The 23221-nt window shown below is 46.1% G+C and overlaps 1 protein-coding gene across 2 annotated transcripts; it reads right to left on the bottom strand.

The window, feature by feature from the left end:
- Positions 1-663: 663 nt before the first annotated feature.
- On the bottom strand, positions 664-21456 carry DLST (dihydrolipoamide S-succinyltransferase). Of its 2 annotated transcripts, XR_006203953.1 has the most exons (16): positions 21351-21456; positions 20748-20781; positions 17865-17913; positions 14959-15014; positions 14756-14830; positions 14473-14528; positions 13767-13878; positions 12094-12249; positions 11648-11724; positions 10671-10768; positions 6779-6909; positions 5301-5374; positions 4917-5000; positions 4333-4500; positions 1620-3366; positions 664-778 (listed from the first exon to the last, which is right to left on the bottom strand). XR_006203953.1 is itself a non-coding variant. In XM_042943808.1 (15 exons), exons 1-15 carry the CDS (start codon positions 21411-21413, stop codon positions 3232-3234), a joined length of 1368 nt encoding a protein of 455 aa, XP_042799742.1. In that variant the 5' UTR covers positions 21414-21456; the 3' UTR covers positions 1600-3231. The 2 variants fall into 2 exon arrangements, 1 of the variants encoding a protein (XP_042799742.1); XM_042943808.1 differs by lacking the exon at positions 664-778 and having other exon boundaries at positions 1600-3366.
- Between the last annotated feature and the right edge of the window lie 1765 nt (positions 21457-23221).

The following is a 23221-nucleotide window of genomic DNA, read 5'->3' as shown; positions in this document are numbered from 1 at the left end:
GGAGCAGACTCCGTGGGTCTGAGCGGGGGTCACCGTGCAGCTGCCAGGCTGAAGCCACTACCACACATTGTACCCGTCAGGATTCCCTTCTTGGGCACTTGTCCTGTTTCCCAGTTTGCATTTTCATTGAGGGTCCGCTCAAGTCACCGCTCCCTGTGACTTCATCCCCTTTTGAGGTGAGAAACGACAAAACACACGGATTGTCTGCGCTTTTAGCCAGAGGCACAATGTTTCTGGTCCCTGAAGAGCTGGCGTAAGTAGTTACCCCAAAGACTATCGCCTCCCCAGGTTTGGGGGCCCTCTTATTCTTCTGGTTCATCCTGTTACTGGGGTGTGGCACCCAAGACGGAAATGGCCACTAGACCTCTGCCCCCAACTCCTTCCTTCCAGGGGTGTCTCACACCACCAGGTGGCGCCCTGACACTTCTCCAGTCTGGCTGTGAAGGTCCAACCTTCACTCTAGAGGTGGGGATGCCAGGGAGGGCAGCCTGTTTGTGCTTTCCCTGGGCCTTGCCCATACCTCCCCCTGCAATAAAGCCTGCCGGTACCCATGGTGTCCTCGCCTCCTGAACGCAACGAGAGCAGCCCTGCCATAAGGAGAGATTGGAAGGCCCCCCCCACCCCCCCCACCGGAGAAAACTCCGTACTTAGTCAAGAGTGAGCCTGGAGTCTACTAGAAGGTAGGAAGCAGGGCTGGTGGTGAAGGGCATGCTAGCCTGTGCCCTGCAGAGCAGCTCTGAGCCGAGAGGAAGTGCTGGCACATAGGGGACACTGGAACCTGGGAAATAAAGTAAGAAGAGAAGTCTTAGAAGAGGGTCCAGGAAGGGGGGTGGGAACACTGGTCTAATCCCGTGACCCGAGATGGATGGTGGCTCCCATTTCAAAGACGTTAATGATGTGAACAGGCTCCCCCAGGCCCTAAGTCTCTGTTCCTTTTGCTACACTACGTTAGGCTAGACTGCTTCCAACCACTGCTGCATGGAAGCGTGAGTTGCTTTTGGAACTTCTGGGCCTCATCCGTGCAACAAACACTTGCACACCTGATGCTCTGCTGGGCCTGGAGTTTTGAGTACTGTTGTCCCTTATGGGACTTCAAGTCTACCTCGTTTTGACCTCCTTTGTAGGTTTATTAGAGAAAGCTTCCAGCACCATGCTCGGGATACATTCATCCCCAAATTCTTCCTTTTGTTGAACCCATTCTCTCCCCACCTAGAACTCTAGTTCTACCCCTGGAGCACTTCGTTCCTAGGACGGACCCTCACGTAGAGACAGCATCACAGTGAGACCAGCAGGTGGGGACTGTGTGTAGAAAGAGCTGGGCGGGCTGCGTTTAAGCTTAGACACCATATGCCCCTCACCTGTAGCCTAGGTTGTCCGCTTACCCTCCCAGTGATCTACCTTCATTTGTTCTTACTGACCTTAACACCTTTGTATACATGTGGCAATCAAGTCCAAAATGCAAAATTATAAAGTTCTACACCCCCGCCAAACCTCCTCAGTCCCTTCCAGAAATGCTGCAAGCCCCCACAAAAATGCAAATGTCTGTTGGTGTTTGCAGTGGTTTCACAAAGGTGGGAACCAACTTCAAGAGTGTGGCCTGTCAGGCTGGAGGGGCTCACCGGGAGGAGGCCAGGCACTTTCCTGGCTGGCAGACTGCTAGGGTTCCCTCTGCTGTTAGTACTGTGCTAACTTAAGTCTGGAAGGTCACAGGATAACCTAGAGGACATGCTGTGGCTTCCAGCGCCAATGACAATCATGGTGCTGGAGATTTGTATCTTGGTACCTAAAAGGAATGCAGAAGCAGGAACCTTTTGAGAACATTTGCCCTTTAATTTGCATTTAAAATCAGTTTCTTTAAATATTTTAGTTACAAGTTCTGAATAGTGAAGACATAGATGCTGCAGGCACTCAGTATTGGCTCCTGTCCCTTCCCCCCACCCCCCACCCCACCCTCCAGGCCTTGCTTCTCTGCTCCAGATCCAAACGGGCACTCTGCACTAAGTAAGTGGTTCCTGGTCTCAACCGTCAGCAACCTCAGGCCTGGATGCAGTTGGATACAAAGCGATGAAGCCCAGTGGCTTTCATGACAAGAAGTATGTATTTAAACTAGCTCCAAGCAATTCCAATGATTGCATCCAGACCCAACAGGCAACACTACCTCACAGGTGACACTGCCTGTCTCCCCACCGTGTATTAGCATCTTGGGGCTGGTTTCCACACAGTCCAACCTCCTCCAGACCTGTGTTCTGCAGAAAAAGAGCTAAGGCCCTGCTCCCCAAGGGCCATGATACAGAGAAACAGCTGCCTCTTCAGGCCAAGTGCTTACACCAATGGCATTTACAAGCTCAAATCAATCTGAGCCAGTCCACAGGAAGCCCCCTCACCCCAGTCTCACCTGGCTCCAGCCCTGTGACCATGCCTCGTCCCACTGCCATGATGTGCTAGAATCTGTTCTAAATGACAATGTGTTAGAATGGTTCCGAGCAGCCTGGAAAGGTTGGCACAATCACAGCTGTGTGTTACTGTGCCAAAACGGGGCTACGATGGAGGGTGACGGCAAGCCTGTCTCTTCTACAACATACACCTCGGGTGGGGGGGGGGGGGGGGGGGGAGTCTGCCCTCTCCCCGCTCCTACCCAGATCCCGTGGCCTGCGCTTCCTGAACGAGGTAGAAGAGGCATCTTGAAGTCAATGAGAGTGGAGAATAAAGGTGTCATTTAAGCAGCAAAGCAGCACCTCTTGGCCTGTGGTTGATGCCTCCACACAGGTGGAATCGAGTGAGAATGTGCACAGCCAGGACAGAGGCCGCTCTGAGCTTGGGAGACACCATCCCCTCCTAGCCCAGAACAGACTTTCAAAAGATACAAACTTGATCACATGGTCCCCAGTGGTTTCCCTATTGTAGTACACTGGCACAGGGGAGAAGCAAAATCATCTCTGCACAAGACTAATGGGAGAAAGGCAGGAAATGTTAATGAGCATCCATTAAGGCGCTCTCTCCCGCAAGCCTAAAGAAGATATTCGAGTGTAAGAGAAGGGTGCACAGAAGGGGAGAGCCTGGCAGAATACCAAGAAGAGACCTGTGGCTGCTGGTTACATAGTGCCCTGGTTTCCTTGCTTGAGGCCAACAACATGTGCCTGACACCAGGCCAACCTGGGACCCGTGAGGGGACAGGGAGAAGACTGGTTTTCAGTTCCTGCATGGTTGGTGCGTAGGGTACGTGGCTTCCTCCTAAAGGTCCAGGAGGAGGACTCTAGGATCTTCTACCGCTGCCTTGATTTTGCGGAGAAAAGTTACCGCCTCTCTGCCATCGATCAGCCGATGATCATAGGTCAGTGCCACATACATCATGGGCCGCACCTCCACCTGCAGGGAGGAGAAGTTGACAGGTTTGTCTGTAGCAGAGGAGGCCCCACTGGAAGTGGGGTGATGAGAAAGCATAGTCCACAGAGAAGTTTCTGGTTCCAGAGCTTTTCCCGTTGTTGTTGCCTCTGGACACTTAGAATATATTCAAAGACCAAGGCCCACCCTTAGTGCAAAGCTCCCCCACTCAAGAAAGTTTAACCAAGAAAACAAGTGCCTTTTAAAAAATATGCTCTGCCCTTCATCTGTCATCTAAAGAAAAAGTTTGTCCTTAAATTCTAGCAGCCTGAAGTTTCTTCTTTAGGGTTACAATTTTAAAAAGTAACCAGAGATCCTTAAATGCTCTGAAATTGTATGCCAAGTTGCGTGTGTGAGCATTTTCAAGGGAGAAGACCTAGGATTTTTGGATTCACAAAAGGGAGTTAGTGACCCAGAAAGGTACTAAACACAGGAATCCCAGGAAGTATTTTCCTACCAGTGTATCTTCTAGGCCAGCTCAAGACCTTTGACTTCATTCCCTGAACTCCCAGAGAACCACTAAACCTTCACACAACCCGGCAGCTCATAGACTCTCCATTGCTGTTCTCTGGTTCCCGGGGCAGGGACCATGCTTCCAACTGTACCCTTACTCCCCACAGCACCTAGAGAATGGAACTTGCTGACCATTCCAGATGAAGGGGCAAGCCTTCTTCAGCACCATGGTCCTCACACTTTAATGCACGTCAGAATCACCTGCAGCTTCTGCTTCATCACGTCTGGGAAAGGGTCCAAGAATTTGCATTTCTAACAAGTTCCCAAATGCTGCTGATGCACACACCACAATTTGAGGATCAGTGCTCTAGCTGTTAATCAGAAACTAAGAATGGAACTTACGTCTGAAACTGCAGTGAATCTTTTATAATGAGCAGTTAGATTTCCCTCTCCTCATCATCTAGCTGCTAGGGCATTATTAGCAGGGATGGTTCCTACCTTGCCTCCCACAGCCACTGGCCTATCAAAGATGCCATGCATGCCCAGGATGGCCGACTGAGGGGGGTTGATGATGGGCGTTCCGAAGAGTGAGCCGAAAACACCTCCGTTGCTAATGGTGAAAGTACCACCATCCATATCTTCAATAGCAAGTTCATTCTTTCGCGCCTAAAAAATGAAGATTTAATAATTGAAATGTAAGTGCGACCCAGCTTTCTTTACCTAAAGGGAGTCCAGAAGGCTCCCATCTGAGATCAACAGTCCAAATTCTAGCTATTGTTCAGCTGAGACGCCTGTGGCCAGGGTTCCACCAGAGGAAAGATACGATGCCTCGAGGACCTTTTCCTTCTTCAGCAGGCCTCCTCCTCTGATAAGGATACCTTCTGATACAAGAGCACGCTGAGCTCTGCCAGATGGCTATACATAAGCTCCTCGGACGACTGCCATTCTCGGGCTCGGCACTCCTTATGGAGCAAAGTGAGGCTCCACCTCCCCGAGCACTGCCCACTGGGGAGCCCGGCCTTCTCCAGTCCTTCCTCCCCGACCTGCCCAGCAGCTGGCACACATGCTGCTTTTCACTGTACCTTCTCTCCCAGTTCACTGATGGCTCGCTCAATATCTGCATAATTCATAGCTTCCACGTTCCTGATGACGGGAACCACCAGACCCTGATGAGAGTGAAAAGCTGTTTTCAGTTGCAAATTAATAGTACCCTTTATAACTCCTTTGATTCAAGTTTATGGTCTCCCTTCCCACTGGGTATCTTAATTACTCCATGTGATTGAGTGTCTTAAAATATTTAGGCTTCACATCAAGAGAAAAGGATGTGGTGTGGTCAAAGTAGGTTATTAGTCTTTCACTAACTCCCTTCCGAAAAGACAGGATTATAAAAATGTTCTCTCCCGAAGGGCCTATTTCATACAGACAGAGTCCAAGACCAGAGCCTCCCCCCTCTTTCCCCAACATACCCGTGGGGTGGCTACCGCAACACTGATGTCAATATAATCCCTATACACCACCTCTTTGGCTGCGTCGTCAATCACTACGAGAGAGAACACACATTACATACAACTCCCCAAGCCTAGGCTAATATGGAAATAACTGCATTAATAGGGTAAAAATCCACACTGCTTGGTACACTGTTGGCTGAGCCGCCTGAAAACCACACCACAGGCAGCAGACTCCTCTTACTCCAGCTGTAACCAATGTGCCAACCCATCGATCGCAACATCTCCCGAGTGACCCTGACTGAGCCCGACCACACGAGTGTCCGTTTTGGGGGGAGCCCTCAGAAGGGCTCAATACACCGGCTCACAAGGGATAGGTATGCACTGGCTTCTTTTTCACCAGCTCTGCCCAAGCCCTCCCTTAACAGACAAGGGCTGGGGTTTACAAAGTGCTCCCAGAAAGGCAAATTAGCAAAAGGAGGGGTGGGTGGGCCGCTGGTTCCACCGCCTACTCTCACAAGAGGTGAGGGAGGCCTCTTTCTAGGAGGCTCGGGAGGAAGCAGGGTAGTGGAAAATAGCAAACTGGCAGCTGAAAAATCTAGGTCTAGGGCTGAGAAAACACAAGCTTGGGAATCTTTTCCATAGCAAGTCTACGGTTGTGTTGTTAGAAAACCACCAAGGAAAAGCATGTAACGTGAGAAAGAGGCCAAGAGAACTCTGAGAATTGCCTACATGTCCGGGCAGGCAGAAGAAAGGGATGGAGAGCCAATCAGGAAAGCATGAGAGGAATGGAACACACAAGGAGGGACACATCTGGGCAAAGCAAAGACGCCCCTCTACCTACCTAAAAGTACACCACTCAATGAAAGGGACTAGGGTTTCTGTTTCTAGATCTTTAGGGACCCTTGGCACTGCTGAGGATTGCAAAAGTGTCACTATCCCCTCTCCAATCTTCCAGGGAACAGAGAAGCATCTCAATAGGAAAGAACTGCTTGTTAGATCAACATTGCAATGACGTAGGTGAGCAGAAAGTAAGGAAAACGAGCACCAAGTCCATGAAAGAAGGGCCAAGCCTACCAGTGAGGTTCAGTGACCAGAAACCAAAGGTCACCCTGGAACCTATGCCAAGTGTGATAGGCCACAAGATGCCAGGGTCCGTGGGAAGGCTGGTGCTAGACAGAACATAAGCTTCCACCCTGACATGAGAAGCCTGGAAAACTGGGCTTGCTCAGAACTGCCTGATGGCAGAGCAATTGCCAAACTATGAACTGGGAGGAGAAACCATTCTGTCCAGCTTGGGGGAGCGGGGGAGGCGTAAATAATCATGACACCATTTCAGGAGGGTGAACCAAGAAGTCTCTGGGGAAAGACACTCATGTTTTCACAGGTATGAAAGAGTCTTGGTCTGTTGGCCCCCAACTTTCTGTGTGTGTGGGAGCAGTCTGTGTTCCTGCACACATCTCCTAGGACCTCTTGGGGTCCGGCCACCACAAACTCACCTGCATTTACAACAGGCTGCTCCTGCAAGGCAAAGGCTGAGGCCTTCACAAATGCCGACATGAAGCCTAGTTTGAGGTTATGTTTCTTCAGAAAAGCATCTTTGTGCCGAGCCCTCATCTCCTGGATGTTACTGCAAAAACACATCACAAAACAAAGTGACCACAAAGCCTTTATTTTGATTTCATACCAGCTTCTAACTCCGTGTACACAACTGGGTAAACATTTTTCCCTTACTCTGGACCATCTACCTAAGTTCAAGTTTTGAAATAGTCCAGCGGAGGTCAATATAATAACCTTGTTCCTTTACAAAACCTGGAATCAAAAGAATCAGTCCAGTCTTTAAGGTAGGTTAAGTCCCTTATAGGGCTCCTTCCTGTTCCAGAAATCACAAATTTCAGTGACAGGTAATATGATCAAGAGATCACACAGCATACCAACATCCTTGACTGGATAAGAACGTGATTTCTAGCTACACTAAAATCATGAGCTCTCTACTCTGAGGAAAAATTGTTTTAAGCATAAACACAGTCTATAAAATAAATAGTATTCTTTTTGTTACAATTATGTCCCCAAAATCCACAGCAAACTTGATTATGACTTCCTTGTGACCCTCTTCCAGTCTCCTAAATAATGAAAACAAAAAACAAAACAAAAACAAAAACCTCCACAGGTGTTTGGGCTCCATGTGAGCAAAAGCATCCATGACTATATACGGTCAGGTAGAGTCCAGTGTCCTCTTAGGCTCACGGGAAAGTCAATAGATTTCTTCTTCACCCCCCAGAGTTAGCAGTTCCATATACCGTTCCTTCAAACAGGTGCTAACACCCACCACATGAAAGGGACAAGGCTGGACATCAAGATACAAATATAATAAAGACGTAGCCCTTGCCCTTAATATCAGTTTAATGGATGTGGTTTCCTTGGTATTTAGAAAACTGGAGATGTGTGGACCTAAGTTTTTAGAGTACAAGCAGCAGGGCCTTCTGAGAAGCCTTTACAACGTAAACAGCCTTTGTTCATTTAGGACTCATTTCTCCACAGATGTGTACCACATACATACCGCAGTTAGTGGGAAATGATTTTCCCATTATTTTGTTGCAGAAACCTCAATATTTATCGGAATACAGTTCCATGATGGAAATTGAATTGAACTTTATCTCAAGCCTAAACGCTCAGTTTTCCCTTTCTCCCTATAATGGCCTAATTTGACATTAGCACCAAAGAAGATGGTATAACTTTAACTCCCTCTTCAGACCGTTTGCCTTTGAAAAAGGAAGTTTTCCTAGGGGGCCTGATTGGGTTTAAATGTTTGTTTTCCTGAGTCTAACCTTATTTAGTGCTAGGATTACCACCCTAAAGACATTACTGGTTCCCAAGACACAAGAGCTGCAGAAGAGGGAAAGAGATGTGATAAACATCTCTGCTCTCAAACCTGCCCAAATGCTATTGTCTGGTCATTAAGCAGTTTCTATTTCAGAGCTCTGCCCTTGGAGGCAGGGGCTGGGACAACAGGGTAGAGGAGAAGGCCTCAGAAAGGCCCCTCATGGGTAGCCGATCAGCACAAGACCCAAAGGGCACTCGATCTAAACCACATTACTGACTGCAGTGAGACCCCAGGCCACTGTTAAGTGACACCTCGATTAGCTGCTGAAAGGTGATCCAGCTACTGCACTTACCTTTCCATCAAAGCTGTTGGGCCAACTGCATCTTTCAAGGCCACAAATATTTACATGTTTTGTCTTAAGGAATTAGGTAGAATTTCAAAGTCCAATTCAATTTGTGTACAATCTGGCCCTAATGCACTGAAACATAAGCTGCAGCCTTTGTGATTCATTAGTTAAGGCCCTTCCTTGTGTCCTACGGATAGGAAGGAGAGAAATCTTTTGCTGAATGATATCCAGTCTTTGTAGGAAGCTTCACGACAAAATGGAAAACATCTAGTGAAATAAGCCACAGAGCCCTACTCTGGGAACAATGCCACAGCGCACTGTCAATACATCACTCCCTTCTCTATGTTTTTCAGATCCCTTCAAAAGAAAACAACTTCCCCTAATGAAAAGTAGGTTAGTAAACCCTTAGAATAAAAAGCAGCAAAGACATGACCTGAAGACTTCATGGTCTTCCTCCTGAATTAAATATAAACTTTTACCCCTGGCATTCAAAACATTCCAAAGTATGGATCCGACTTCCTTTCCCATTCTTTCCCACACATTCCTGACATCAGGTATTTCTCAAATGTATCCTGTACTTCCTGTGTGTGTCAGGTCCATATTGTTTGTTTACAACATCTGGAATGACCCTCCCCCCAATATTACTTGTGTCAAAATGCTAGCTGATCTTAAGACCTATTAAAAATCTCTTTCCTGGGGCGCCTGGCTGGCTCAGGTGGTGGAGTATGCAACTCTTGATCTCAGGGTTGTGAATTCAAGCCCCACACGGGGTAGAGATTAAAATTATATATATATTTATATATATATAAAATATATATATAAATATATATAATATATAATATATAAATATAAATATATATATAAAATATATATATATAAAGTTTACTTATTTTGAGAGAGCTAGCAAGAGCGAGCACACGGGAGGGAGGGGCAGAGAGACAGAGAGACACAAAGAATCCCAAACAGGCTCTTCACTGTCAGCACAGAGCCTGATGCAGGGCTTGAACTCACAAACCATGAGGTTGTGACCTGAGCCGAAATCAAGAGTCAAGTGCTCAACTGACTGAGCTCCAGGCGCCCCCACCAAAAATAAAACCTTAAAAAAAAAATCTCAGGGCCACCTGGGTGGCTCAGTCAGTTAAATGTTTGACTTCGGCTCAAGTCACGATCTCATGGTTTGTGGGTTTGAGCCCTGCATCAGGCTCTGTGCTGATAGCTCAGAGCCTGGAGCCTGCTTTGGATTCTGTCTCCCTCTCTCTCTCTGCCCCTCCCCTGTTCACGCTCCGTCTCAAAAATAAACATTAAAAAAAAAAAAAATCTTTCCTCCGAGTATTGCCTGACCCTCCCCACCCCATCTCTGCCCTATACCTCAAAAACAAATACTCTCATTCTCTCCACCTCATAGTTTTTGTACTCTTCTGATGCTTTTTCTAGATTTTACTTTGTGTTTATCTAAACCACCTGGTAAGCTCTAAAAGGGTAGGGCTCTTTTTCCCTTATCCTTGTATGCCCTTCAAATACAGTATAGCATCTTGTACACAGTAAGTGCTCAAATGCTGCAAAACTTAACTACATTGTCTTCCCCACAGTGCTGACACTTGTATACATCAAAACCTTGAAGAAAATGGGTGAGTCAACAGCTCACCATACAAATGGTTATATTAAATTGTCCCTTTGGTTATCATTCTTAGGTTTTTACTTTAAAAACAAAACAAAACAAAAACTCGCTTTTCATTTATCAAAACTGGTAAAGGTGAAAGCAAAGACAAGCCTATGCCTTTCTATCAACCAGTCTGAGTTGCCTAGAAGTGCACTTAAGGAGCGGTCGCTGTGAGAAAGAAGCAGGGTGCAGCGCCCTGGCTCTGAGCGTGAGTCAAGTGGCTCTTTGTCTCCAGGGTAGGGCCAGACATAAGCCTCACTGGCGTGGTTGCCCTATCTCTACTTGGCAACTCAACACCAGTTATCAGGTCATCAGAGTTTAACACCATCATCAGCCTCATTTATCAGACGTCACAAGATTCAGGTATAAAAGGCCCAGTTTTTTAAGTCACAGAGGCAGGCAATTAGAGAATGAAACTGATGGGTTACTTCTTGTGTCAGTCAACAAACAGTGCAAAGGCATCCCTCTTCTTGCTGTTAGTTTTGGAATCAGCACTAGGTAGGGGCTGGGGCAAGTTCAAGTGTTCTCCAAGGAAAAGGAGATAGGGACCAGAGCGCTCACCTCATGTCGATCTCATTGAACGTAGTCAGCATCGCACACGTATTCTGGGCCTCCTTCAGACGCTGTGCAATGCGCTGCCGCATCCTATTCATTTTCTCCTGAAAGTGGGACAAGTATTGACAACTTGGTCTCTCTGGATCAAGCCCTCCCCGCTCGGTCCAAGGGAGCACTCAGCTTACAAGGACTGGATGGTCAAGGACTATAGTAATAAAGCACAAGAGCTCCAGGCTTTCTCTTGCCTGTGGTGGCTTTGTTCCTCTGAGCAAGAATGAGAGGAGACCCAGAGAAAAACTACTCACTCAGATGTGCCTGCATTTGACCAAGAATGGAGGGTCAGGAAATGGTTTGATTTAAAAACCAAAACCAATTTATGAAAAGGAAGAGTGTGGTGTAGGGCTAGCCAGCCCAAGAATCACGACAGAATGGGCAATTTCTGGTGATAAAGACTTGCATGAGAATAGCTACCGTGGAATGGAAACTCACAAGCAACAAACTTTGAGGCGACAGTATTTTTAGGAGGTATTCTCAGGCAGGGGAACCCACACACTTGACCATACTTCCTTGAGGTTTTATGTCCCCCCCCTGGTAGCTACTATTACTATGTAGCCTTCAGCTAAGTGTCCCTGAGGGGCAGGAACAGAGCTCACCAAACCACCTCTCTACAGTGTGTGTTACTGTGGGAGGGAGGGCGCACGTCAGTAAGCTCCCATCTCCTGCAAATATTTCACTCAACCAAGGCGTTTCAGCGGTAGCACAACACAGTGGGGAAAAAAACCACTGGACAAGTAAACGTTCAGAAGACTTTAGGTTCTATCTAGTCCTATCAATTGACTGTTATGTGACTGTGAATACATCACTTCCTAAACTCAGTTTCCATGAGCTGCTGGCCATTCAAAGGTAGGCACCACAGGGCCTGCACTCCACTAATCTCAACGCTGCCCCCTGCCTCTTCCTGGAAGTGGTCCCCAGAGGCTTACCCGATGTTCTGAACGCAGACCTTTGCCAGCTCCTGGCTCAGCTACTGGAGGGGCAGCAGTGGGTTTTACTGCAGACACTGAAAATGAAGGGAAGGTACAGCTGCATCAGAAAATCAGAATAACATTTACTAAGTGGCAGTGCTCTCATACTGTATTGTCCCTTAATCCTGAAGATATTCTGAGGTGTACTAGGACCATTCCCACTTCACAAGTGAATGATCTGCTCAGAGAAGTTAAGTAACTACCCTAAGGTCACACAGCTGTAAACAAAAAGCTGGGATCCAAATCCAGGTCTTCTGATACAAAGTCTACAGTTCCTTCTACAAAGCAGTCAACAGAGCCTGTTCAGAGCCATGATTAGTCTCAGATTCTGCCCTATGAGGGAACATGACATTAGATGAGATGTTCTTCTCCCACACAGAGACACGTGGGAGGTGAAGGCTTACCCGGTTTGCTAGCGAGAGGTTGTGAGGGTGAGGGCACTGGTGGCATCTGAGTGGGTATGGATGCTGCAGGGGGAGGAGGAACTGCCGATGCTGTAGGCTCTGCTTTTGGGGCTGCAGCAGCAGGAGCTTCTGGTGGCTTGGCCTTAGCAGGAGCAGCTGAAAAACAAAAACAGAGGCCATTGGCGTTGTCTGGAACGAAAAGCAACCAAATCAGACACTAAGCAAGGTTGAGCAGCGAAAGCTCTATCTCGAATCATTGACACATTCTACCTGGGCATCTGCCATATATACAAGGCAGTATGAAATGCACACAATGATATGAGGCCCTATCCTTCCATTTCCCAGCGCTCCTGGATGTCCTACATTACATAACTGACTTAATTCAGCTGCCTTCCTGATTTCACATGTATTGACTGCTGGTCAAATTTAGCGAGTACTTTCACAGCACCTACTAAGCCTATGGCAATATAAACTTCCAAGCAAAAGAAATCCAGGCAATTGAAGATGCTAGCTAATACAAATACATGAAAGCAACACATTTCTAGTTACAGGAATACTGACAGTCTCATCTTCTACTTTAACATCACGTGTGGAAGAATACTCCGAACTATTAAAAAAGAAAGGTCTAAAATAAAGGCTCACTCAGACTTAAAGAGTTCAGAGCGTTTCATCTAGCATAATGCTCATAAATCAATGAGGTGGCCAAACCCTAAACTCACAACTTTAAATTAAATGTGTATTTTGAGTTTATCCAGCTGTACATATCTGGTTTCATATGTAAATTAGAAGAACATTCTTTTCCAGGAATGATAAAGAGATAGAATTCTTCAACTGGAAGAATAGATCTTATTCCCTAGCCTTCTACCACACATTATCTCAGCCTGGTCTCAGCCTGATTAATCTCTCTACTTAACTATATTGTTAACGAGAAAGAAAGAGACGTTAGCAGTCACAGCATTTAACAAAGAATCAGAAAACCAGTTATTTTCTTTTCTAGCCCCTCATACTGACTGTAAGGTCCCATATAATTCCTTTTCTTGTTTCTTATTTCTTCCCAAGGGAAAGAGCAACCCTCCCTACAAATGTTATGAGAAAACACGAGTGGAAAAAACACACTGACTTCTCCAGAATGGACACCATGAAATATTATTTCTTCTCACTTTAGTAGAACAGTGGCTCTCAGCCCTGGCTTTGTATCAGAATCACTTGGAGAGCATTAAAAACACCCAAAAACAAACTATAATAGCCAGGATCTGTTAACACCAGATTTCATATATCAGAATCCCTGGACCATGGAGTCTAGGCATTTGTCTTATTTTAAAACCCCCATGTGATTCTGGTGCCAGGGCTGGGGAGGAGGGAAAAAAAAAAAAAAAAAAAAAAAAAATCACTATCTTTAGAATCTTCTTCATTCTATTATATGTTTAAGAAAAGGTCCAGCATAAGAAAATACACGGAAAGAAGAGTTATTACAAGTTTTTTTTTAAAATACCCCTTTCTTCTAGAACTTGATATTTAAAGTGCCCACTATATAAATATCACCTTAGTCCCTCAACTAACAGTAGCCGGAATGCCAAATAGTCTTTGAGGTATCAAGGAATTAGTACATTATGCTCAGGCCCAATTCCAAGGGGGAACACTGGAGACCTTGACAACCAGGAGAACTTCTTTACCGCCAGTTTTCCTGAGCGTGAAAAGAGGAGTGCCTCCTTCTACTTTTCCCCCATCAGGTACCAAAAGCGCTTCAATCACGCCATTTGCTGGTGATGGGACCTGCACAGATGTCTGGAAAACAAGGACAGATGGGGAAAGAGTTCAAATTTTTACTCAGCATTAGAAATTTAATTGTCTAGAATCTCCAATATGAGTCACAACAGTTGCAAAACAGATATACAAGACTCTGCACATAGAAACACCAAGGCCACACTCTCAGAGTAATGAAGAGTCAATGCTATTGTGAAGATTCACCCTTTGTCCTTTCACAGAAACATTAAAGCAATGTTCAGTTAATGTGTTTCCAAGTGATACCAAAAAAAAAAAAAAAAAAAAAAAAAATCCAAACATCTCATGCCCAAGCACAAGTGCAGGAACACACAAGTGCAGGAACACGTGTGTGCACCACCACCCCCTCCCCCCACCACACACAAAACTAAAGCCACTAAAGTACATAATACATATACTGAGAACAATCCAAAAATAAACTTTTAAGACTTGTTTTCTTTTTAATGAGCTATTCCAACACTTTAACAATGCAGGTTAAAGCAAGTTAAAAATTATCTTTAAACAACAATTAAGTCCCTGTTTTTTTTTTTTTTTTAATTAGGTTAATAAACCAAGGGGGAGAGCATGAAAGATTACATAAATATAGGACAAGCCTACCTTGTCAGTTTCAATCTCACAAACCACTTCATCTTCTGCAACAGTGTCTCCAACAGCTGAAAAGACAGTCAAAGGCTGCCTGTTAAGTGGGAAGGACTCTAATAGCCACAAAATCCCTTTTGACAGGTGTGTTAAAACACCCTTTTCCTGTAGGGTCAGGAAAAATTACACTGCACGTAATAAGAAGAAAGGAGCCCAATTACTGAGGCAGGGAGAGGGGGAGGGCAATGACAACTTTATAAAGCATTTAAACTTAAGAAACGAGTAAGGCCTGAAATCTTACCTTTCTCCCACCTAACATCTCCCTCTGTGACAGATTCTGCAAACGCTGGGGTTTTGACTGTAATCACATCATCCTCTAGGAAAAGAGCAAAAAAGAAAAATCACATGGAGTCCATATATTTCCGTTTTAATTAAACTCCATTGTTGCTCTTCCCATTAAAACGCCATTCCCAAGCAGGCAGGGAATTGAAGGCTGGTACTTACTGCACACAGCTGTAGTTCTGAAGAAGCGAACACTGAAGACACTACTGTTGTTAATACTACAGAAAAAACATAAGAAAAGTAAGCTCCTTTAGCAGGTGAACCACTCACATCTTAGTCTAGATAAGGCACCATGGATCACTTTCCCTTTAAATCAGTGATTCTCAGCCAGGGGTGTCCATCAGTGTCACCTAGGGGAACTTTTTCAAAGCATACGTGTCCAGGTCCCATCCCCAGAGATTATGACTCAGCAGGTCTATGGCAGAGCCCAGATGATTTGGGTGCCCTAAGAAGTAAGCTCCTCGGGTGAGTCCAGAACCCTGTGCTGAAGTGAAACGTCAGGTCTCACAAAATAGAGCCTTACATTTGGTTCAGTGAAGGAAAAGATAAGCATCTTGGTCCTTTGCACACCCACCAAAAGGAACTGGCTTCCTGATTAGGTTTTTTCTTAACCAAATCCACCTAAGATAAAGTACGTGCCATTGCACGCCACAAACAATGAAATTTTTGTCTGCACGATTACAGACCGAGATCAGATAAGGCAGCAAGATGACACAGTTAACTCTGTATTAAAACAAGATGTTATGGGCCAAGGGTGGGGGCAGGGGCAGAACCACCAAAGAAGTCCTAAGATATCTCTTAGTCTGTTCTCCTGCTAGGAGGCAGCACACTGGTCCATTCTGGACCCACTCAAGAAGAACCTCAAAAGACGAAGGTATTTTCCAATATGGCACTAACTTCATATAATGTAAACTAGAGAATGAGATCACCTTATATGCACGAAAGCAATAAGAGTGGTTAACTTTAGAGAGTGGGACATGTAGATATATATGGTATCCATGGTTATCTGTTAACACACATATACATTTGGGGAGAATGACTAGGACCGATGGGGACTTTCACTTTCTACACTTCAGGACTGTTTGAATATTCTACAACAAGCACCTTTAGGATACGAAAAACAGATTTAAGTTGCCTTTTGTTTTTATTTACTTATTTTAATATTTATCATTGAGAGAGAGAGAGAGAGAGAGAGAGTCAGAGCACAAATAGGGGAGGGGCAGAGAGAGAGGGAGACACAGAATCTGAAGCAGGCTCCAGGCTGAGCTGTCAGCACAGAGCCTGACATGGGGCTCGAACTCACAGACCATGAGATGACCTGGACCGAAGCTGGACACTTAACCAACTGAGCCACCCAGGCGCCCCTAAGTTGCCTTTTGACATTTCTACTTTTGTAATGTCAAAATAACTATAAGATCTATGTGGAATCAAGGGGAAAATGTATGTTATTTTTTGAAAAAGCACAGAACACAAAGTAATCTGCATAAAGTCTATAAGCATGTGTAAGCACACGTTCGTGGGACAGAACTGGTGGGTAATGTGCAACTGCAGAGACTGCTCTGTGAGAACACTCAAGAACCTGGAGCACTGGGTGTCTCCAGGAAAAGGAACTTGGTGGCACTGCAAGACCACTTCTGAATCATGAAAAATCAAAATGTTTTATGATGAAAGGATTTTTAAAATAAAGTGGGTACCTTATTCACAGAAAACAGACAAAAGACAACACAAAAACAGTTATAAGATAAGGTGATCTCACCCCTGAAATTTTAGTGTTTTTTTGAAAAACAATTTACTTTCAGATGGTAATTTGTTGTATATATTGCATAGAAATTTGTGGTTGTTCCAATTTTCATTTAAATTGTAGATGAAGGGCATCTAGGTGGCTTAGTTGGTTAAGTGTCTGACTCTTGGTTTCGGCTCAGGTCATGATCTCACGGTTTGTAAGAATAAGTCCCATGTCGGGCTCTCAGCTTATGGTATGGAGCCTGCTTGGGATTCCCTCTCTCTCCACCTCTCCATCCCTCCCCTGCTCATGCTCTCTTAAAAAAAAGAAACAAAATGTATTATATGTTCACTGTAGAATATTTGGAAACAGCAAAAAAAAGTACAGTAAAAATACAGAACCATTTTATAACCTGCGTTCTCCCACTTATCATAGTGTGAACGTGTTAACATGACATAGCTTAACCAACCCCGTGTTGTTTCCCCATTTTGAGAGAAATCTGGGTATACCAGGAGTTCTTCAGTATAGATTCTTAGAAATGGAATTGCTAGATCAAAAAATACACAGTTCAAAGACTCATGAATGTCAACTGCCCTCCAAAAAAACCTCAGAAATTCATTCCTTTAGTACTAAGTGCATCATTTTCTCAATTGAAAAGAAAATCCCATTGTGATGCATGGTGAAGAAGGAACTAATCTGCTGACCCTTCATTTTAAAGACTCTCCCTAGACAGAAAGTAGCTTGATAGCTGTTTAACCGATAACTAGAGAGCATCCTCTTACCACCACCCTGAAAATACTTGGAATGAAAAGTGGCATTAAGCAACATTCATAAGCAGAAGTTAATCTGAAACACACATGGGTGGCCTTTCTCAAACTGCATTATGCAATAATAGCATTCCCTCCAAAGCAGTCAAAGTCCCAGGACTCAACTGACTAGTCTTTTGCTTTTACTGTTTCAAAAATGAATACTATGCTACCAAGAGGATGCTCTAAATCTCCACAATAAATGTTAACCTCCAGCCCTTCGGCAGCATCCGTATCCAACCAGAATACTTATGGGTACCCTTGTATATTTATTCCCATAAAGAGAGGGTTCCAATTTCACTTTCTTTATAATCCAAACACCTGAGGACAACCACACTCTTGGGCCAGCACTGGACATGAGGCTGAAGCTCAAGGTATATCACACATCATAAATCAACAACAAGATTAGGTCTAGAGACTCAACATAACCACCTTGATAGCTAGGCTTCGAAGCCAGTGAAGAAAGCAGATGGTCAAATTCAGAACTAGAGTCTTAAATACCCTGTGGTCACACATTTGTGCTCCCCAGTGATACTTACACAATCTTCCTGCTGTCAGGGTAACCTGGTCCCTGACATAAGGAGACCCCTGCAAGAAACAAAACAACTCTTAACCAACAACTCTTATCTTATACAGGTTACCTGCTGGGAATGGAAAAGTCTGTTCACCTCCTAATGCTGAGATAGAGCAAGATCAAATGTAGGCACCAATATAATCTTTATCAAAAGAGTCCTGCTTCTCAATGGCAGAGAGCAACAGGTATGTGGGGTTGAGACTGGGTATATGTTTGAAGAGGAAAGGGGAGAATTCTAAGGGCAAAGCTGGAAGTAGTTTTATCATCTTATTTACCTTAAAATTCATAAACTTCCATTATCCTTACATATTTTCACAATAAAACCTCCCTACTCCCCAAGTGTTCAAATATAACTGAAACTTGAGAAAGACACATAATGGCTTCTCTTGTGACTACACACAGCCTCATCTGAGAAGCAGTGGGAATGTTTGGTCTGGGTTTCTGTTTCCCTGGTTACTTAAAATGCATGAAGCTGGAAATCTTACTACCCAAACTCTAGTAGCAAAGACTGGGCTACTTTAGGTTCAGGGTCTCCAGTTTGCCCCAGTACCAAGCAAATCACGGTCCCTCATTTCAGTTTATTGTCTTCCTGTGATCTCCCTGAGGTCTTCCCCTCTGGTCAGACTCAACAAGGTTGGAGCCCCTTTCTGCTCCACCAGTTGTCCTTATCACAGATAACGGCACTTCCCCAAGTGACAACTAGTTACTACAGTACAGCTGCCTCCCCTAACAAATTCTTTCATAGCTCTTATTTCCTTCAGATCTATTAACAATTCTTTCCAAACCATGGGCTCAGGAGACACCAAATGGGAAACAGCACTCTCTTGTGCCCCCTCCTCCCCCAAATCTCCAAGGTTTCAGAGTCAAGTAAGTCACTTCTCTGTTCAGCAGTCAATGCCTCTGCGGTACAAATCCCAAGTACAGCATGTCTTTGAGCCAGAACAACCAACAGCTCATACAGAGTTTTGGAACCCTGAGTCCAATTTAGAGTTCATCCTATAGCAAGTCTCATTTATACAGTGCTTTAGGGTTTACCAAAAGCTTTCACAGGGGCACCTGGATGGCTCAGTTGGTTGAGCCATCAGAGCAATCTGACTCTTGATTTTGACTCAGATCATAATCCCAGGGTCATGGGATTGAGCCCCGCATCTGGCTCCTCACTATGCATGGAGGCTGCTTAACATTCTCTCGCTTTCTGCCCCCTCCCCTTCTCATGCTAATTAAAAAAAAAAAAAAAAAAAGCTTTCACATAAATGACCTCATTTTGATTTTCATGTCTCACACCTCCCTGAAGTAGAACGACCATCTGTCATTATTCCCATTTCATACATAAGTAGGGTTTCTGGAGGTTTAAGTAACTAGCCCAAGGTGAAGCCTTGGGACACAACGCAAACCCCAAGTACAAACCCCAAGTTCTTTCCGTTGTCCTGCCAGTCTATAAATGGGGAAAATGTTTACTTTTGGGATTCCTAGTTTAAAAGAATATTTATTGTTGAGAGTCCACTACAAGCTCACTCTGCTAGGTGCCTATGTTCTCAGGACTCTTAGGATGAAGTCCAAAAACTTTACACATCCCTGAACTGTACAGCCCTCCCTATCTTTGCAGCCAGACAGACTTCCTTTCCATTTCTGTGACCGGTTAAGTCCCTTCCTGCCTGAAAACGTTTGCACAAGCAATTCCCTTTGCCTGTAATATTGTTCTCTTGGCCAACTGCTATGTATTCTTTAAGACTTGGCCTAAATGTCACTTCTTCTGGGAAGCCTTTAGTGACATTCTCACCACACTCTCCACCTTCCCAAGCTGGGCTACATCCCACCCTTTCATTACACCCTGGACTTCTCGCTCATAGTCATCACAATGTAATTGTGTCCTTACGTGTGCATAAATGCATATTTGCTGTCTCTCCAGCTAGCCTTAAGATTCTGGAGGGTATCCCTGTCACTTAGCACAGTGCCTGGCATGTAGTAAGAACTCAATAATTCATCTGTTGAGCACAGGAGTAAGCGACAACATGGTGGGTTAAGAGTTGAGGCTGAGGAGTCAGGTAGACCTGGCTTGACCGATAGTTGGCCGAGTGACCTTGGTGAAGGCACTTACCCCTTCTTGGGTTATGCATTTGTAAAAGAGAATACCTCTTTTATTGTTTCTTGATGATTAACTGCAAAATGTGCAGAAAGCACTCAGAACAATGCCTGGCACACAGAAAGCTCACAATAGGATCAACTCATTCAACAAACATTTATGCCAGGCATATAAAAAATTATTGGGATAAAACCTAAATTCCTTCCAATAGTCCACACACCATCTTCTATCTCAGACCATTCCCTCCCTTAACCAAAATTCTCTGGCTAAATCACCTTTTTTTTCCCAGTGCCAAAACACTGCCAAGCTCTTCCCTTCCTCGTGGTCTCTGTACATGCTATTCCCTTTCCTTCTCCTCGTCTTCACTGAACTGGCCTCTGTCACACCCTCTGGGTTGCAGCTTTAATGTCCCCTACTAAAGGGGGCCCTTCTGTCCACCTTCATTTGTTTCCTTCTCGGCGCTTGACCAAAATTCATGATCCCTCATTTGCTTAGCAATTTACACTGTCTTTTCTCCTAGATTGGAAGTTCCAGAAGGGCAAGAACTGTCAGCTGCTGCATCCCTAGGGAGCACCTAGTACAGGCAGGAGAAACTCAGTGACTATGTGCTAAATGAATAAACGATAGCTGTTCTTATTAAATAGTACTTTGTTTCACTCCTATATATCTGAACATCATGTGGAGAAACATTAGCACCCCGGTTTCCTCACTTACTGCTCTGCCCAGGAGAAAAGCATGTTAGGTGAAGACAAGGGCACAACTTACCAGGCAGGGAACGTCTCCCTAGAGGGCAGTTCCCCTGTTGAGAAAGAAGACATTATCGACGTCACCCAAGATGAAAGGAGGGAAAAAACAGCTTTTTCTTTTAAGTACAGACTCAAAGCTGCCCGGGTGCTAGTGACAGGTGAATCTCATGACTCCAAAAGGCAAATGCAACAACCAGGGCTCTCAGTCCCAGCCGGGCCTGACAAACTATCTCAACTTCCCACCGGGGCTGAACACCCACTGACTAACGGGAGAGAGGGGGCGGGCCCCGGATCCCGTCTGGACTCCGCCGCGCCTCCTCCCAAACTCTGAGTCTCGTGTCGGGACGGGCGCGGCTCTGGGAGGCTCCTCAGCCCCGGCGCGGAGGGTGGGGCGCAGCCGGGGACGGGGCGCCGGCTGCCTCGGGAAAGCTGGGGGCCGCGGGGCTCTGCAAGACGCCCCAGAGAGCAGCCGCGGCCCCGGGCCGCCCAGTCCGCGGCCTCCGCGTCCCGGTGCCCTTGGTGCCCGGCTTGACCGGCGCGCCGCGCCCCAGCTCCCCAGGCTGCCCCTCGGCCCGCCGGCGCGTTTCTCATCCGCCGGGGCCCCGGCCCGGCCGGACCGTACCTTCTGAAAAGCAGACAACGAGCGGCTGAACGCCCGAGACACGCAGCGTGACCGGGACAGCATCGCGGCGGCGGCAGCGGCGGAGCCGAGGGCGGGCGGACACCGGATATAGGGCCCGGCAACAGCCGGAAGCGGGGCGGGCCACGGTACCTGCCGCCCGGGGAGGGGTGTTCGGAGCGAACCACTGGCGGGTGGGGGGAACCGACGGGCCGTGCGGACCAGCCCCGGCCTCAGCCCACCTGTCAGCGCCAGGGAGCCTACGGCGGTGGGGCGCTCTTGGAGCCCGCTGCACTGCCTGCCGGCCTGGGTCGGTCCTCCCGGGGCACCTACGACTGTCCGGAGACCAGGCCGCTCCCGGAGTCCCGCCCTCCCCGACCTTTCCTCAGAGCTGGCCCTGAGTTTGGCGCCAGTCTCTCCTGGGACCCCGGGACACCGCGCCTTTCCACCTCTGCACTACCGGCAAAGAGAAGGAGGCTGGCATGGGCTTTGAACTCGGACCTTGGCAGACACGCCTGCCCTATCTTACACTTGAGTGGCCTTGGGCAGGTGACATTGTTTCCTGAGCCTCGGGTTCCTCAGATATATATAAAAAAAGCAAGAGTCACTTCCTGGCCTCCCTAACCCCAGAACAAAGAAGCAGCCCCAAGGAACCTCTAAAGGTTCCCACTGCCCTTTTACCAGCGAAGATCAGCAAGTAGCCTTACTTCTGCAACGTCTCCTGATCTTCCCTCGTCCTGCTCAAATTCTCTCCAAGCTAATTGTAACCCCATACATCCTATGCATTTTGGAGGTGGTTCCTTAGTCACTCTATCCCTAGAATACAAACCACGAAATGAGGGACCTTGTCTGTCTTGTTCACTGCTGTATCTCAGCACTTGGAACAGAGATTGGCATAGGTAGGTGTGTATTAACCATCCTGCGTGAAACCTTCAAAGTGAAAGCACATAGCACCACCACCCCTCTTTAGTTTTCCCTCCCCTTCAATGCCCAAGCCCCTGAATGTTCAACCGTATAGCTCACCTTCCTAATAGAAAAGGTTTCCTATAAGCTTTGGTGGAATTAAGAATGAATGAATGAATGAGCCACTAATGCCTGTTCATGTTGGTTGCTTCAGCTGAGTCATCTTGCCAGGTCCGCAGGCACCTTTATGGTGCCTTCACTCACCTAAACTCTGGAAGCTTCCACCTCAATCCTGCAAGGATTGGCAGAAGCCCTAACGAGAAATAGAGAAAACCTTCTTGCTCAGCTGCTGCCCCTGATCAAGTCTTCAGCATCCGTCACCTGGATTCTTTTAAAAGCTTCCAAAAGGGACCACCTGGCTCCACTCACACTTTCTCTAACCCATCCTCCATGTCAAAGATCCTTTAGAAACACACATCTAATCCTGTCACTCTTATGATTGAAGTTTTTCAATTGCTTCAACCTATCAGTAGGATGAAGTCCAAACTCCTCAGTTTGACCAGGCACCTGATAACCTGGCCTTTGGCTATGTTGTGATCCCCGCCCCCCTGATTTTCACTGATGTTGAGCTCTCGTCCTTACCACACCACTGGCAATAGCCCCAGTGTGCTATTTCACTCCTTCCCATCTTGGCGTGGGCTGATCCTACCTCTTAGTTGCCTAGGGACTTCTAATCATCATGTGAGTCTCTTTTGAATCCCTTTCCTAATAATCAGAGTTAACAGATACCTTTTCTGTGCTTCCAAAGCATTGTGCCTGTGTCTCTCCTTTGCATTATAATGTCCTTTTTTTCCTGTCTCCTCTCCTGGACAGAGCAGAAGGAGGAGAGATGACTCTAGTCTTCTGAATCCTGTGCACAGAACACAGTGCCTGCTATGCTGTAGGTACTCAGTAAATACAAATGGAATTAC

Source organism: Panthera leo, chromosome B3, assembly GCF_018350215.1.
Source record: "Panthera leo isolate Ple1 chromosome B3, P.leo_Ple1_pat1.1, whole genome shotgun sequence".
NCBI lineage: Eukaryota > Metazoa > Chordata > Mammalia > Carnivora > Felidae > Panthera > Panthera leo.
This window is presented reverse-complemented; position numbering and strand designations above follow the sequence as displayed.